Source organism: Pan troglodytes, chromosome 20 (assembly GCF_028858775.2).
Source record: "Pan troglodytes isolate AG18354 chromosome 20, NHGRI_mPanTro3-v2.0_pri, whole genome shotgun sequence".
In the NCBI taxonomy this organism is placed as follows: domain Eukaryota; kingdom Metazoa; phylum Chordata; class Mammalia; order Primates; family Hominidae; genus Pan; species Pan troglodytes.
In genome coordinates this window covers 56,978,953-56,994,708 of record NC_072418.2, presented here as the reverse complement: position 1 = coordinate 56,994,708, position 15,756 = coordinate 56,978,953, and the positions used below count along the sequence as shown (strand labels likewise).

At 56.5% G+C, this 15,756-nt stretch overlaps 2 protein-coding genes across 4 annotated transcripts in view; both read left to right on the top strand.

The window, feature by feature from the left end:
• The first annotated feature begins 48 nt into the window (after window positions 1-48).
• Window positions 49-13,804, top strand: TMC4 (transmembrane channel like 4). 3 transcript variants are annotated; one of them, XM_001163927.8, is made up of 15 exons: window positions 49-360; window positions 1,719-1,932; window positions 4,195-4,343; window positions 4,930-5,162; window positions 5,317-5,438; window positions 8,348-8,495; window positions 9,328-9,495; window positions 10,048-10,211; window positions 10,782-10,908; window positions 11,171-11,268; window positions 11,653-11,836; window positions 12,651-12,781; window positions 12,878-13,033; window positions 13,366-13,444; window positions 13,537-13,804. In XM_001163927.8, exons 1-15 carry the CDS (start codon window positions 282-284, stop codon window positions 13,603-13,605), a joined length of 2,121 nt encoding a protein of 706 aa, XP_001163927.2. In that variant the 5' UTR covers window positions 49-281; the 3' UTR covers window positions 13,606-13,804. The 3 variants fall into 3 exon arrangements, 2 of the variants coding, with proteins under 2 accessions (XP_001163927.2, XP_054528755.1); XR_008540849.2 differs by having other exon boundaries at window positions 190-360; window positions 13,301-13,444; window positions 13,537-13,605; XM_054672780.2 differs by lacking the exon at window positions 12,651-12,781 and having other exon boundaries at window positions 190-360; window positions 12,831-13,033.
• Window positions 13,805-15,756, top strand: part of LENG1 (leukocyte receptor cluster member 1) — a 4,472-nt gene continuing 2,520 nt past the window's right edge. The window contains exons 1-2 of the mRNA XM_016936790.3: window positions 13,805-14,339; window positions 15,442-15,621. Of these exons, the coding sequence (XP_016792279.1) occupies window positions 13,872-14,339; window positions 15,442-15,621 (648 nt within the window). The 5' untranslated portion in view covers window positions 13,805-13,871. The remainder of the gene's footprint in view (window positions 14,340-15,441; window positions 15,622-15,756) is intronic.

Here is a 15,756-nt window from a genome sequence, read left to right as displayed (position 1 = left end):
TATCTGGGTGATAAACGGTGGGAAGGACTTAGTCCACCAAGTCCCAGGGTGAGGTACAGCCCCCCCCCCGCCCAGCCCAGGAACCAAACTGTCAGGCCCGGGGCACCACGGGGACTTCAGCTCCCAGGAGACCTTTCGCATCAGCGGCCCTGAGAAACCACAGGAAGTGTACCTTACTCCCTCCGGGCCACCTGCTGGCCAGGTACACACCTGCCCTGGCCCCTCCCTTACCTGGGGCAGTGTCTGCCTGGTGGCCACTAGAGACAGCCCAGCCTGGGGCCATGGAAGAAAACCCAACCTTGGAATCAGAAGCCTGGGGCTCCTCTAGGGGGTGGCTGGCCCCCCAGGAGGCCAGAGGAGGTAGGGATGCCAGGAGAAGCTCAGATCCATCCGACCTTCAGGCTAGGTGGCAGTCCTGCTGGAGGAGGAAAGGGGAGGCCTGGCCTCCTGAGTCTGAGGGCTAAAGAGAGAAGGTTCCACTTCCTGATATTATGGGGGAGAAGGGAACTGGAGGCTGGAACTCCAGGGTCTGAGGAGGAGGAGCCTGGAGAACCAGGCTAGTCTGGGAGGAGGGGAGGGCCAAGGGCTGGGAGTTTGGGTGTCTTGGGAATAGGAGAGGCTGGGTTCCCACACTCCTGAGCTAGAGGGAAAAGGAAGTTGAAGCCTGGACTCCACTGCCCTGGAGTAGGAGGGTTCCACGCTTGGGGACGGAGTTGAGGGCTGTGGACCCCTGGGTCCAGGGGAAGTAGAGGCTGGCACCCGGACTCCTGGGCCTGAGGGAGGAGGGGCTGGGAACCTGGTTTCCTGGTCTGAGGGAGGAGGGGCTGGGTGCCTGGATTCCTATGTCTGAGGGAGGAGCCGGGGGCCTGGACTCCTGGGTCTGAGGGAGGAGGGGCCGGGGGCCTGGACTCCTGGGTCTGAGGGAGGAGGGGCCGGGGGCCTGGACTCCTGGGTCTGAGGGAGGAGGCGCCGGGGGCCTGGACTCCTGGGTCTGAGGGAGGAGGGGCCGGGGGCCTGTTCTCCTGGGTCTGAGGGAGGAGGGGCCGGGGGCCTGGACTCCTGGGTCTGAGGGAGGAGGGGCCGGGGGCCTGGACTCCTGGGTCTGAGGGAGGAGGGGCCGGGGGCCTGGACTCCTGGGTCTGAGGGTGGAGGGGCCGGGGGCCTGGACTCCTGGGTCTGAGGGAGGAGGGGCCGGGGGCCTGTTCTCCTGGGTCTGAGGGAGGAGGGGCCGGGGGCCTGGACTCCTGGGTCTGAGGGAGGAGGGGCCGGGGGCCTGTTCTCCTGGGTCTGAGGGAGGAGGGGCCGGGGGCCTGGACTCCTGGGTCTGAGGGAGGAGGGGCCGGGGGCCTGGACTCCTGGGTCTGAGGGAGGAGGGGCCGGGGGCCTGTTCTGCTGGGTCTGAGGGAGGAGGGGCCGAGAGCCTGGACTTCTGGGTCTGAGGGAGGAGGGGCCGGGGGCCTGTTCTGCTGGGTCTCAGGGAGGAGGGGCCGAGAGCCTGGACTTCTGGGTCTGAGGGAGGAGGGGCCGGGGGCCTGTTCTGCTGGGTCTGAGGGAGGAGGGGCCGAGAGCCTGGACTTCTGGGTCTGAGGGAGGAGGGGTCGGGGGCCTAGACTCCTGGGTCTGAGGGAGGAGGGGCCGGGGGCCTGGTTTCCTGGTCTGAGGGAGGAGGAATTTGGGCCCAGACTCCCGGGTCTTCCCAGCCCCCTGCCCCTCCCCAGGCCCATCGCTGTCCTCTGTGCTGAACGAGCTGCCCAGTGCTGCCACCCTTCGGTACCGAGGCCCTGGGGTGCTGCCTTGGGGGGCGCTGGAGGAGGAGGAGGAGGATGGAGGAAGGAGCAGAAAGGCCTTCACAGAAGTCACCCAGACGGAGCTGCAGGACCCTCACCCTTCCCGGGAACTGCCCTGGCCCATGCAGGCCAGACGGGCACACAGGTGAGGCTCCACCTCCCGCTGGGACCCGCACAGCCCGGACCGGGCCCTTCTCCCATACCTTGGACTCGGTCTCCTCCCTCTGTCCTCTGCCGCTCCTGGCTTCTGGGGCCTCTCTCTGCCCCGCTCAGAGCTGCCTCTCTTGGTTTCTTTCTTCCCCTCATCTTTGTCTCTACTTCGGACTCCAGGTGAGTGCTGCCTTTCGGTGGCTCTGGGGTCTCTTCTCTCTGGGATTTGCCATCTCCCTGGTCTCCACCAATCCTGTCTCTGCCTCAGTTTCTCTGTGTGTGTGTGTCCAAAATCTGTTAATATTTATTTCTCTCTGCTTTATACCTTCCTTCATCTTTGCCTCCTCTTCCAAGCCTCCCTCTCTTTAACTTCTTTCTTTTCCCATTCTCACTGCATAATTTGCAGGGCCTGGTGAACAATGAAAATGCAGGTGCCCTCCTTCAAAAATGATTATGGGCCCGTTGCAGTGGCTCACACCTGTAATCCCAGCACTTTGGGAGGCCCAGGCGAGTGGATCACCTGTGGTCAGGAGGTCGAGACCAGCCTGGCCAACATGGCGAAACCCCAACTCTACTAAAAATACAAACATTAGCTGGGTGTGGTGGCGGGTGCCTGTAATCCCAGCTACTCGGGAGGCTGAAGCAGGAGAATCGCTTGAACCAGGGAGATAGAGGTTGCAGTGAACCAAGATCGTGCCATTGCACTCCGGCCTGGGTGATAGAGCGGGACTCCATCTCAAATATATATATACACACATATATACGTGTATATATATGCATATATACGTATATATACACATATATGTGTATATACACACACATATATATACATATATATGTGTGTATATATATGTGTATACATATGGAAAAAAACAATAAAAAATAACAATGTATCAACACTCCCATGCTGATCAGTAGCGGGTTCATGCCTGTGAATATAGCCACTATACTGCAGCCTGAGTAACATAGCGAGACCCCCATCTCTATTTTTTAAAAGTAATAATCAAAGTAACAATATGACAAAAAATAATACAAGTTAAAAGAACAGCTATCTATATAACATTTACCTTGTACAAGGTGTTATAAGTAATCTAGAGGTGATTTAAAGTGCATTGGAGGGCTGGGTGTAGTGGCCCATACCTGTAGCCCCAGCGCTTTGGGAGGCTGAGGCGGGAGAATTGCTTGAGCCTGGAAGTTTGAGGCTGCATTGAGCTATGATTGCACCACTGCACTCCAGCCTGGACAACAAAACGAGACACTTGTCTATAAAAATCAGATAAAAAATAAAATAAAATAAAATAAAACAAACACAGGAGGATGTGTATAGCCTGTACGCAAATACTTACCATTTTATATAAGGAATTTGGGCATCTACAGATTTCAGTATTCTTGGGGAGTCCTTGAACCAACCCCCATGGATACTGAGGGACGGCTGTATCCATAAAGTGAGAGCCCAGATAAACTCCAGCTAGGGCAAGCGACACGGCATGACAGCACCCTGTGCGTCCCTCCCCTGACACCCCCTTTTTCCTCACAAATACAAGGTAACCTCTTCTCCCTAACCTTTTTTTTTTTTTTTTTTTGACAGAGTCTTACTCTGATGCCCAGGCTGGAGTGCAGTGGTGCAGTCTCAGCTCACTGCAGCCTCCGACACCTAGGCTCAAGCGATCCTCCTACTCCAGCCTCCTGCTTTTCTGTAGAGCTTTGCAAGCTGTGCTCTGCAACTTTGTGCAAATAGAATCATACAGTCTTCAGTCTTTTGTGCTGGCTTCTTCTGCCTAGCATTAGGTTTCTTTCTTTTCTTTCTTTCTTTCCTTTCTTGGAATCTCACTCCGTCACCCAGGCTGGAATGCAATGGCGCCATCTCAGCTCACTGCAACCTCCGCCTCCCAGGTTCAAGCAATTTTCCTGCCTCAGCCTCTCGTGTAGCTGGGATTACAGGCACCCGCCACCAGGCCCAGCTAATTTTTTTTTTTTTTTTGGTATTTTTAGTAGAGACAGGATTTCACCATGTTGGTCAGGCTGGTCTCGAACTCCTGACCTCAGGTGATTCACCCACCTCGGCCTCCCAAAGTGCTGGGATTACAGGCCTGAGCCACTGTACCCAGCTGGTTTCTTTTTTATTGCTACAGAGTATTCTATCTTATGTATAGGCCACAATTTACTTCTCCATTCTACTGTTGGATTGTGTCTACATTCAGATGGTTCCCAGTCTGGGGCTGCGAAACCCCTCATTTTCTGCCTGTTTCCCTCCCAGGCAAAGAAATGCCAGCAGGGACCAGGTGGTCTATGGCTCTGGAACTAAGACGGACCAATGGGCGCGGCTACTTCGGAGGTCCAAGGAGAAAACAAAGGAAGGCTTGCGAAGCCTGCAGCCCTGGGCGTGGACACTGAAGAGGATCGGGGGTGCGGTGGGGTTTGGGTGGTGTCCTGGGGGCAGGGCCTGGACTCCTGGGTCTGAGGGAGGAGGGGCTGGGATCTGGGTCTGAGGGAGGAGGGGCTGGGGGTCTGGACTCTTGGGTCTGAGAAAGGCACGGCTGGGCCGGGCGCGGTGGCTCACGCCTGTAATCCCAACAGTTTGGGAGGCCGAGGTGGGTGGATCACCTGAGGTCAAGAATTCGAGACCAGCCTGACCAACATGGTGAAACCCCCGTCTCTACTAAAAATACAAAAACCAGCTGAGCATGGTGGCGCATGCCTGTAATCCCAGCTACTCGTGAGGCTGAGACAGGAGAATTGCTTGAACCCAGGAGGCGGAGGTTGCAGTGAGCCGAGATCGCGCCACTGCACTCCATGCTGGGCGGCAGAGCGAAACTCCGTCTCAAAAAAAAAAAAAATATATATATATATATATGTGTGTGTGTGTGTATATATATACGTATATATATAGAAAGAAAGAAAGAAAGGCGCGGCTGGACCCCAGTCCAGGGGTGGGAGGGGCTGGTCCTGCTCCCGGGAAGGAACCTGAGCCTCTGTCTGCTGCCCCCTGCAGGCCAGTTTGGCGCCGGCACGGAGTCCTACTTCTCCCTGCTGCGCTTCCTGCTCCTTCTCAACGTGCTGGCCTCTGTGCTCATGGCCTGCATGACTCTGCTGCCCACCTGGTTGGGAGGCGCTCCCCCAGGCCCTCCCGGCCCCAACATCTCCTCGCCCTGCGGCTTCTATAACCCCCACTCCCAGGGCCTGGTCACCTTTGCCACCCAGCTCTTCAACTTGCTCTCGGGAGAGGTAGGTGCCTGGGTCCCTGGGGGATTCCCCGCCCACCTGTGAACCCAGTGCCTTCAATGACAGGAACCTCAAACCCTGACCCCAGACCCTGACTGTGCAGCTCCAGGAGCCCCGCCTCCTCCCACAGTGGCCCCTGCGCCGCCTTCCCCCACAGGGTTACCTGGAATGGTCCCCTCTCTTCTATGGCTTCTACCCGCCCCGCCCACGCCTGGCGGTCACCTACCTGTGCTGGGCCTTTGCCGTTGGCCTCATCTGCCTCCTGCTCATCCTGCATCGGTCAGTGGCACCTGCACCCCTGACCCCTGACGGGACGGGTTGGGGTGGGGGAGCAAGTGGTGGTGGCAGAAACCCCCTCCCCAAGAATCCTCAGTCTTTTTTTTTTGAGACGGAGTTTTGCTCTTATTGCCCAGGCTAGAGTATAGTGGCGCAATCTCGGCTCACTGCGACCTCCGCCTTCCGGTTTCAAGCGATTCTCCTGCCTCAGCCTCCCAAGTTGCTGGGATTACAGGCGCCCGCCACCACGCCCAGCTAACTTTTTTGTATTTTTAGTAGAGACGGGGTTTCACCATGTTGGTCAGGCTGGTCTTGAACTGCTGACCTCGTGATCCACCCGCCTCGGCCTCCCAAAGTGCTGGGATTACAGGCGTGAGCCACCGCGCCCGGCCCCAGAATCCTCGGTCTTGCTGTGTAACCCTTTATTCTGTGTGAGTTAAAATCAAGGTTTTGGGCCAGGAGCGGTGGCTCACGCCTGTAATCCCAGCACTTTGGGAGGCCGAGGCGGGCAGATCACGAGGTCAGGAGATAGAGACCATCCTGGCTAACACGGTGAAACCCCGTCTCTACTAAAAATACAAAAAATTAGCCGGGAGTGGTGGCGGGCGCCTGTGGTCCCAGCTACTCGGGAGGTTGAGCCAGGAGAATGGCGTGAAGCCAGGAGGCGGAGCTTGCAGTGAGCCGAGATCGCGCCACTGCACTCCAGCCTGGACGACAGAGTGAAACTCCATCTAAAAAAAAAAAAAAAATCAAGGTTTTGGGATTTGTTTTTGTTTTTGTTTTTCATTTGTTTTGTTTGTTTGTTTTTGAGACAGAGTCTTACTCTGTCGCCCAGGCTGGAGTGCAATGGCACGATCTTGGCTCACTGCAACCTCCACCTCCCGGGTTCAAGCGATTCTACTGCCTCAGCCTCCCAAGTAGCTGGGTTTACAGGCTCCAGCCACCACGCCCAGCTAATTTTTTGTATTTTTAGTAGAGACGGGGTATCGCCATGTTGGCCAGGCTGGTCTCGAACTCCTGATCTCAGGTGATCCACCTGCCTCGGCCTCCCAAAGTGCTGGGATTACAGGTGTGAGCCACCGCACCCAGTCTGTTTTGTTTTTTGAGACAGGGTCTCACTCTGTCACCCGACTAGCGTGCAGTGGTGCAATCATAGCTCACCGGAAGCCTGGGCCTCCGGAACTCAACTGATCCTCCTACCTCAGCCTTAGGAGCAGCTGGGACCACAGGGGTGCACCACCATGTCTTGCTAAAAATTTTTTTTTAATGTTATAGAGACAGGGTCTTGCTATGTTGCCCAGGCTGCGCTCAAACTCCTAGGCTCAAGAGATCTGCTCACCTCAGCCTCCCAAGGTGCTGGGATTACAGGCATGAGCCAATGTGCCTGGCCAAAAGTCAACTTTTTTTTTTTTTTTTGAGACGGAGTCTTGCTCTGTCACCCAGGCTAGAGTGCAGTGGTGTGACCTCAGCTCACTGCAACCTCCGCCTCCCGGGTTCAAGCAATTTTCCTGCCTCAGCCTCTCAAGTAGCTGGGATTACAGGCATGTGCCACCATGCCCGGCTAATTTTGTATTTTTAGTAGAAATGGGGTTTCACCATGTTGGTCAGGCTGGTCTCGAACTCCTGACCTCAGGTGATGCGCCCGCCTCGGTCTCCCAAAGTGCTGGGATTACAGGCGTGAGCCACCATGCCCGGCAAAGAAGCCTCGATTTTAAGAGCAGGGAAAAGCCCTGGAATAGGTTTTAAACAGGGGAATACGGTCTGAGTTGCATCAAAAGAAGGTCCCACTCGCTCAAGAACTGAGAATGGATTATAAGCGGGCACAAGTGGAAGCAAGGAGACCATGTGGGGGCCCTCTGTGGTTGTTCACATGAGAGATGATGGGGGCCGGGGCCAGGGCAGTGAAGGTGCACACGGTCTCTTTGTCCAGTTCTGTTTCTGCCCCTGCTGGGGTTCTCTATCTCCTTCCTGGGTCTTTGCCCCCCTCTCTTGAGTCTCTTTACCTGCCCGTCTTCTCTATCTCCTTCCTGGGTCTTTGCCCCCCTCTCTTGAGTCTCTTTACCTGCCCGTCTTCTCTATCTCCTTCCTGGGTCTTTGCCCCCCTCTCTTGAGTCTCTTTACCTGCCCGTCTTCTCTGGGTTTTTTTTTTTTTTTTTTCGGAGGCGACCTCCACCTCCTGGGTTCAAGTGATCCTCCCACCTCAGCCTCCCAAGTAGTTGGGATTACAGGCATGCACCACCACGCCTGGCTAATTTTTGTATTTTTAGTAGAGATGGGGTTTCACCACATTGGCCAGGCTGATCTCAAACTCCTGACCTCAGGTGATCCTCCCCCCTCGGCCTCCCAAAGTGCCAGGATTACAGGTGTGAGCCATGGCGCCTGGCCTGCCCCCTCTCTTGAGTCTTTACCTGCCATCTTCTCTGGGTCTCTGTCTTCTTCTCGGCTCTTCCCGCCGCAGCTCCCTTCTCTGGGTGCCTGTACTTCTTATGGGTCTTTGACCCCCATCTTTTGTAGATGTAGTTTCTCCTTTCTCACTGTCTTTTTCTCCCTTTCTCCAAATCTCCCTTTGGGGCCTCTGTCCCTCCTCCACATCTCTGTGTTCCTCAGGGCCTCTGTCTCTCTCACTCTGGGTTTCTGCCCCCTTCGCTCCGGGGCTCTGTCCCTGTCTCCTAGGTTTCTGCCTCTCTTTGGGGTGCCTGCACCCCAGATCTGTCTCTGAATCTCCCTTGGACTTTGCCTTCAATGACTGTCTCCACCTCTTTGACTCTTTCCCCATCTGGTCTGGTGGGAACTCGCCTAGTACCCAAGGCCTTAGGGTTCATCTTCCCCGTTTGTCCCAATATGAGGGGTCCCCCCATAACCCCTTTCCTGGCTGTCCTTTCACATCCCATCTCTCGGGTCTCTCCTCTCAGCTCGGTGTCTGGGCTGAAGCAGACACTGCTGGCGGAGTCCGAGGCTCTGACCAGCTACAGCCACCGGGTGTTCTCGGCCTGGGACTTCGGTCTCTGCGGGGACGTCCACGTGCGGCTGCGCCAGCGCATCATCTTGTACGAATTAAAGGTGCGATTAGGGAGCGGGGTCTGCAACTGGGTAGGGACCAGACAGGACCGGGCTGAGATAACGCACAGGGCCTAACTCGGTGATGGGGCCTCCGGAGAGATGCTAAGCAGCTCCTTCTCCAAGAAAGGCAGGTCCTGGGGAATGAGAGGGTTGAGAGGAGGCCGAGATAGGGCTGCCCGAGGTCCAAGGGTGTAGGAAAAGGATGCGCCAGGGCTGGGATCGGTGGCTCATGCTTGTAACCCCAGCACTTTGGGAGACCGAGGCAGGTGGATCACTTGAGTCTAGGAGTTCGAGACCAGCCTGGGCAACATAGGGAGGCTCCCTCTCTACCAAAAAAAAAAAAAAAAAAAAAAAAATTTTTTTTTCTAAGTAAGCACAAGAAGCGAGCGGTGCCTAAGGCAATTTGGTTCAAAGTTAAGTGATGGGAGCGGCCAGCAGGGCGTCTTGATACAGCTGAACTGGAACTTGAGGCCAGGAATAAAGCGCAGGGCCACCTGGGGGCGGAGCCTCTGATGGGCAGGGCTGACCAGGGGCGGGTCTTGGGATGCTGGGCGGAGCCTCAGGGGCGGGGCCTGGGGTGCTGAGATTGGCCGCGGAGGGATGGGGGCTTGGGTTGCTGTGTCCGGCCGCGAAGGGGCGGGGCTGTAAAGGGCCGCTGGTTTCCTGGAGCGCCCCGGAGCGGGTGGAACCAGGACTGCAGAGGTTGTTAGCGGGTGGGGAGACGGCTGCATCAGTTCACGTTAAGGAGGATCTCTGGAGAGCCAGGCCTGGGGAACCGGGAGGCCCGCGCCCTGGGAAATGGAGTCCAAGCGGGCATCTCTCCTGCCTTCAGGTGGAGCTGGAAGAGACAGTGGTGCGGCGCCAGGCTGCGGTGCGGACGCTGGGCCAGCAAGCCAGGGTTTGGTTGGTGCGGGTGCTGCTCAACCTGCTGGTGGTCGCGCTCCTGGGGGCAGCCTTCTACGGCGTCTACTGGGCTACGGGGTGCACCGTGGAGCTGCAGGTGCGGAGGGTCTTGGAAGAGGAAGCCAGGGGGTCCTGGAACCTACATTTCCAACGGTGGAGGGAGGGGACGGAAGTTTGGGATGCCAGAGACCTTAGAGAGGAAGTATGGGAGAGGGTATGTTCCGATCCTGGACTTAGAGATTTTAAAGGAAGAAGAGAGGCTGGGCGCGGTGGCTTACGCCTGTAATCCCAGCACTTAGGGAGGCTAAGGCGGGCGGATCACGAGGTCAGGAGTTCCAGACCAGCCTGACCAACATGATGAAAACCCGTCTCGACTAAAAATACAAAAATTAGACGGGCGTGGTGGTGGGCGCCTGTAATCCCAGCTACTCAGGAGGCTGAGGCAGGAGAATCACTTGAACCCGGGAGGCAGAGGTTGCAGCGAGCCGAGATCGCACCACTGCACTCTAGCCTGGGCAACAGAGCGAGACTCTGTCTCAAAAAAAAAAAAAAAAAAAAGGAAGAAGAAGAAGAAGAGGCCGGGGGGAGGACCTTAAGCTTGGCTCCTCCAGGACCCCAAGCCTCTACTCATGGTCCATCCCGCTCCCAGGAGATGCCCCTTGTCCAGGAGTTGCCACTGCTGAAGCTTGGGGTGAATTACCTTCCGTCCATCTTCATCGCTGGGGTCAATTTTGTGCTGCCGCCCGTGTTCAAGCTCATTGCTCCACTGGAGGGCTACACTCGGAGTCGCCAGATCGTTTTTATCCTGCTCAGGTTCCAGCCTCACGGGGATGGCTGGGAATGATGAAGGGTGGGGGCGGTCAGAGGGATGTTGGCGCTGACAGGTAAGACACGGAAATCCTGCTGATATCGAATCCAGGGATTCAAATCCTGACTCTGTTGGCCAGGTGCAGTGGCTCACACCTGTAATCCCAGCACTTTGGGAGGCCGAGGCTGAGGTCAGGAGTTCGAGACCAGCCTGACAAACATGATGAAACCCCGTCTGTAGTAAAAATACGAATATTAGCCCGGCGGTAGTGGCTTCTGTAGTCCCAGCTACTCGGGAGGCTGAGGCAGGAGAATGGCTTGAGCCTGGGAGGTGGAGGTTGCAGTGAGCTGAGATCGCACCACTGCACTCCAGTCCGGGCGACAGAGTGAGACCCTGTCTTAAAAAAAAAAAAGAAAAGAAAAGAAAAAAGAAAAGAAAGAAATCCTGATTCTGTCACTGGGCCTCAGCTTCTTCATCTGAGAAGGGTTGAATGCGGGCGCGTTCTACTGAGAAGGGAACTGCCACATGGTGGGTACCTGGTCAGGGCCCATTCTCCTCTGCCTCCTCCACTTCAGGACCGTGTTTCTTCGCCTCGCCTCCCTGGTGGTCCTGCTCTTCTCTCTCTGGAATCAGATCACTTGTGGGGGCGACTCCGAGGCTGAGGACTGCAAAACCTGTGGCTACAATTACAAACAACTTCCGGTGAGAACGGCATGAGTGTGCCTGGGACTCTTGGGTCCCTGAAGGAGAGATGGAGCTGGGTGGGTCCAGACTCTTGGTTTGGGCGGAGAGGGGAGCTTGGGGTGCTGGAACACTCTCCCAAGGGTATGAATGTTTGAAAAACGAGGATCCCCAGAGAAAGTATTGACAGGGTCTCATAGGCTTGCGATGTGGAGACTCGGACGCGTGGGCCTCCAGGTGCCCGGGTCCTGAGGTCGTTCTGACATATTTCTTCCTTCTTCAGTGCTGGGAGACTGTCCTGGGCCAGGAAATGTACAAACTTCTGCTCTTTGATCTGCTGACTGTCTTGGCAGTCGCGCTGCTCATCCAGTTTCCTAGAAAGTGAGAGCCCCGCCCCTTGCTGTGGCCCCGCCCCTCTAGGACCAAGGCCCTGCCCCATCGCGCTGTTCTTTTCACCGCGCACCTTTTTACCATTCCCGCCTCTGCCTGCTCCCTTTGCTTGCCCTGGGTCCGCAGATCTCCCCGCTCCCCGCCCTTGTTTTAGTGGGTTACTTCCCTCTGGCCCCGACCGCGGCGACATCTGGGTCCCTTCTAGTCCTCAGGACCCGCCCTCTGGACACACCCCCTCCACGTGGAGTCCTGAAAGTCCCGCCCCCCCCCCCCCCCCAGTACGCGTGCTTCCTATTGGCGGGCGGGGCGGTGGAGGCGGGGAAACTCCAGGCCGCCGCTGCCCTGACTCCGGCCCGGCCCCGCCCCGTCCTTCAGGCTCCTCTGTGGCCTCTGTCCTGGGGCGCTGGGTCGTCTGGCGGGGACCCAGGAATTCCAGGTGCCCGACGAGGTGCTGGGGCTCATCTACGCGCAGACGGTGGTCTGGGTGGGGAGTTTTTTCTGCCCTTTACTGCCCCTGCTTAACACGGTCAAGTTCCTGCTGCTTTTCTACCTGAAGAAGGTAAGGGGTAGGGGGGACCCTTGGGTCTGAGGCAGGAGGTATTGGGGCCCGCACTCCTGGGTCAAGGGCAAGGAAGATCCTGGGGGCCTGGATTACTCGGTCCTGAGAGAGGAGGGGGTTGGAGGACAGACTACTGGATCTGAGGAGTCTAGGGCATTCTGACTTATATGTCTGAGGATCTGGGGACTCAGACTCCGGGGTCCTAGATGAGGAAGGGGCTCAGACTCCTGGTTCGGAAAAAAGGAGAGGCAGGTAGGCCGGGTGCAGTGGCTCACGCCTGTAATCCCAGCACTTCGGGAGACTAAGGCGGGTGGATCACCTGAGGTCAGGAGTTTGAGACCAGCCTGGCTAACATGGCAAAACCCCGTCTCTACTAAAAATACAAAAAAAAATTAGCCGGGCTTAGTGGCAGGCGCCTGTAATCCCAGCTACTCAGGAGGCTGAGGCAGGGGAATTGCTTGAACCAGGGAGGTGAAGGTCGAAGTGAGCCAAGATCGTGCCACTGCACTCCAGCCTGGGCGACAGAGCGAGACTCCGTCTCAAAAAGAGAAAACAAACAAACAACAACAACAGCAAAACAAATTAGCCGGGAGTGGTGGTGCACACCTGTAATCCCAGCTACTCGGGAGGCTGAGACACGAAAATAGCTTGAACCCGGGAGGGGAGGCTGCAGTGAGAGCCACTGCACTCCAGCCTGGGCGACAGAGCTAGACTCTTGTCTCAAAAAAAAAAAAAAAAAAAAAAAAAAAAAAAAAAAAAGGAGGCACAGACTCTTGTGTTTCAGATCCCTTTTCTCCGTGCCTTCCCCCACCAGCTTACCCTCTTCTCCACCTGCTCCCCGGCTGCCCGCACCTTCCGGGCCTCCGCGGCGAATTTCTTTTTCCCCTTGGTCCTTCTCCTGGGTCTGGCCATCTCCAGCGTTCCCCTGCTTTACAGCATCTTCCTGTAAGTGCGAGAGGCTCCCGCCTCTCTCCCTCCCTCTCTCCCCATTCAGTGTTCAGACTCCTGGCACTATGTGAGCCCAGCCTGTCTTGACTTCAGGATCCCGCCTTCTAAGCTGTGTGGTCCATTCCGGGGGCAGTCGTCCATCTGGGCCCAGATCCCTGAGTCTATTTCCAGCCTCCCTGAGACCACCCAGAACTTCCTCTTCTTCCTGGGGACCCAGGCTTTTGCTGTGCCCCTTCTGCTGATCTCCAGGTGAGGTGGCCCAGACTTCTGGGTCTGGGTTTGAATGCGTGTGATCTGGGGGCCACCACCTGCGTCCAAGAGAGGAGAGGCTTGGGCGTGGGAGCAGGCAACGTACTGAGTCTGAGGGAGGAGGCCTAGGCTCCTGGACTGCTGGGTCCGAAGGAGGAGGTGGGCGGGGCGTAGGACTCCTGGATCTGAAGGCGGAGGGGCTGGGAGACTGAACTCCTTGAGCCCAGACGAGGAGGGGCTTAGGCGTCCACATCCCTGGCTTCGAAGGAGCCAGACGTTTGGATATAATGGAAGAGCGTGTCAGGAGTGGCTTCCGTTCCTGTCTCCTTCAGCATCCTGATGGCGTACACTGTGGCTCTGGCTAACTCCTACGGACGCCTCATCTCTGAGCTCAAACGTCAGAGAGAGACGGTGAGCCAGGCGGGTCCCTGAGAGGGTCCCTGGGGAACATGGAAAGGGGTTGGGGAAGAGGATTGTCTCACCTCCACCTCTCTTTGCCCCAGGAGGCGCAGAATAAAGTCTTCCTGGCACGGCGCGCTGTGGCGCTGACCTCCACCAAACCGGCTCTTTGACCCCCGCAGCCCACGTCCCACTTTCAGACCCCAGGCCCATTGTAAGCCTAGGTCACAACATCTGTAAACTAGGAGAACTGGAGAAGACTCCAAGCCCTTCCAGCTTTGCTATCTGGAGATTTCCAGGGCCCCTCGCCGCCACGTCCCTGACTCTCGGGTGATCTTCCATATATCAATAAATACAGCCGAGGTTGCTGAGCGCGCTTTGAAATCTGCGTCCTGAAGGTGGGGGCAGGGCTACAGCAGGGCAGGAGCCAATCAAATGTATGGGCATGTTTGTCGATGCAGAGCGCTCTTCCGCAAGGAGACTTGTCGGTCATGTCGGCCAATCGACGGCCGCATCTGGTAGCATCAGGGGCGGGCCAACTTATGATTGGTTCAGCAAGAGGCGGTTGCTAGGGGATACCACGAGCCGAACGCCTAGCATTCGCTGTGATAAAGGGCGTCTCAGCCAATCACCTGTCGCTACAGGCCAGGGGGCCGTACCAACTAATTCGGAACCAATCCGCGGTCGAAGTAGGGACAAGAAGAAGGGGGGCAGCCTCTCGCCAATCGGAAGTGCAAAGAGGCGGGCGTGCCAGTCCCTGGACAGCTACGACGCCATGAATATCTTGCCCAAGAAGAGCTGGCACGTCCGGAACAAGGACAATGTCGCCCGCGTGCGGCGTGACGAGGCCCAGGCCCGGGAGGAGGAGAAGGAGCGTGAGCGGAGGGTGCTGCTGGCTCAGCAAGAGGTAAGCTCGGAAGCCGGCCGGGCGGCGCTCCGGGGCCCAGCGCGCAGGCGCCGCGGTTGGGGGCCGGAAGCGGAGGCGTTGCGCAGGCTCAATGTGCCCCGTGTGAAATTCGGGACCAGGCGCCGATCCCGTTTTCGAGGACGTTGCCCCGCAAACCTTGTGCCCACTTCCACGAAACCTCCCTTGATCTCGCCCTCGTCTTAGTTTTTCCCCCACTGATGTATTTCACATGGCTGGAACAGTGTCTAGCACAAAAGAGAAGCTTAACATTTAATGAATCCGTGAACCCTTGGACAGTTCAAGGAAATTCGGATCACTTTTTAGTTTGCCTGCACATCCTATTTATTGAGCATCTACTGTATGCTAACTACATGCCGTGCACCTGACTTGCGGAATCCCCAATAAGCACTGTTCGTTCTTAGAGGGGCACTGTCATCTCTGTTGCACGAAGTGAGATGGCTTCAGTGAGGGGAAGACACATTTTAAGGAGAGGCGGACAGCCAGGCTCCACGCCATCGGGCGAGCCCTTTCGTGCGCCGCCCCCTAGACACATACACACAAACACGGGCTTTCTGTATGGCTCTTTAAATCTGTTTGGTGTACACCCAACTTTCATTTCCTTAGCTAGTCTGATCCTCCACCGTGGGTGGGAGGTAGTCTAGGTTTTTAGAATCTCAGTAGGCTGCTGAGCGCTGTTTGAAATCCGCGTCCTGAAGGCAGGGGACAGGGCTTCAGCAGACTTGGGGTAGTGACTTGGAGCCATGGCTAGAATTCAGATCGTCTGGCCTGATGCATACCTTTATGGCTGTTTTAATTGTCTCACTTGAGGTTAGGAACCCCTTTGGTTTAGGCCAGGGACCTCCTCCCATACATCCTTGATGACCCGTGGTTTACTATTTGAAAGGGAGTTTACAAAACCCAGGCGTTGCCTCATCTGCCTACCCTCACCCCCAGCTAGGACAGGTGCCTCTTTTAGGCGCCTAGTGCTCCCTTTCATATAACCCCAGCACCCTGGACTGCCATTTTCTGTGGTGGGCACCAGACTCACAGTTCTTGAATTACCTCTAGGTTCTGAATGTCCTGCCTATAACTTTCTCCCCAGGCCCGTACAGAATTCCTACGGAAGAAAGCCAGACATCAGAACTCACTGCCTGAGCTTGAAGCAGCAGAGGCGGGAGCCCCAAGTTCTGGCCCTGTGGACCTGTTTCGGGAGCTGCTGGAGGAAGGGAAAGGAGTGATCAGAGGCAATAAAGAGTACGAGGAAGAAAAGCGACAGGAGAAAGTAAGCTGGCCTCACCCACTTCATCAGAGGGGCCATGAATCGAGTTGGAGGGAGGGGGCACTTTAGCCATTGGTTGTGACCAAGGTCAAACAAGAGTGAACACACAGAATTTAGGACCATACCAAGGCATGACAC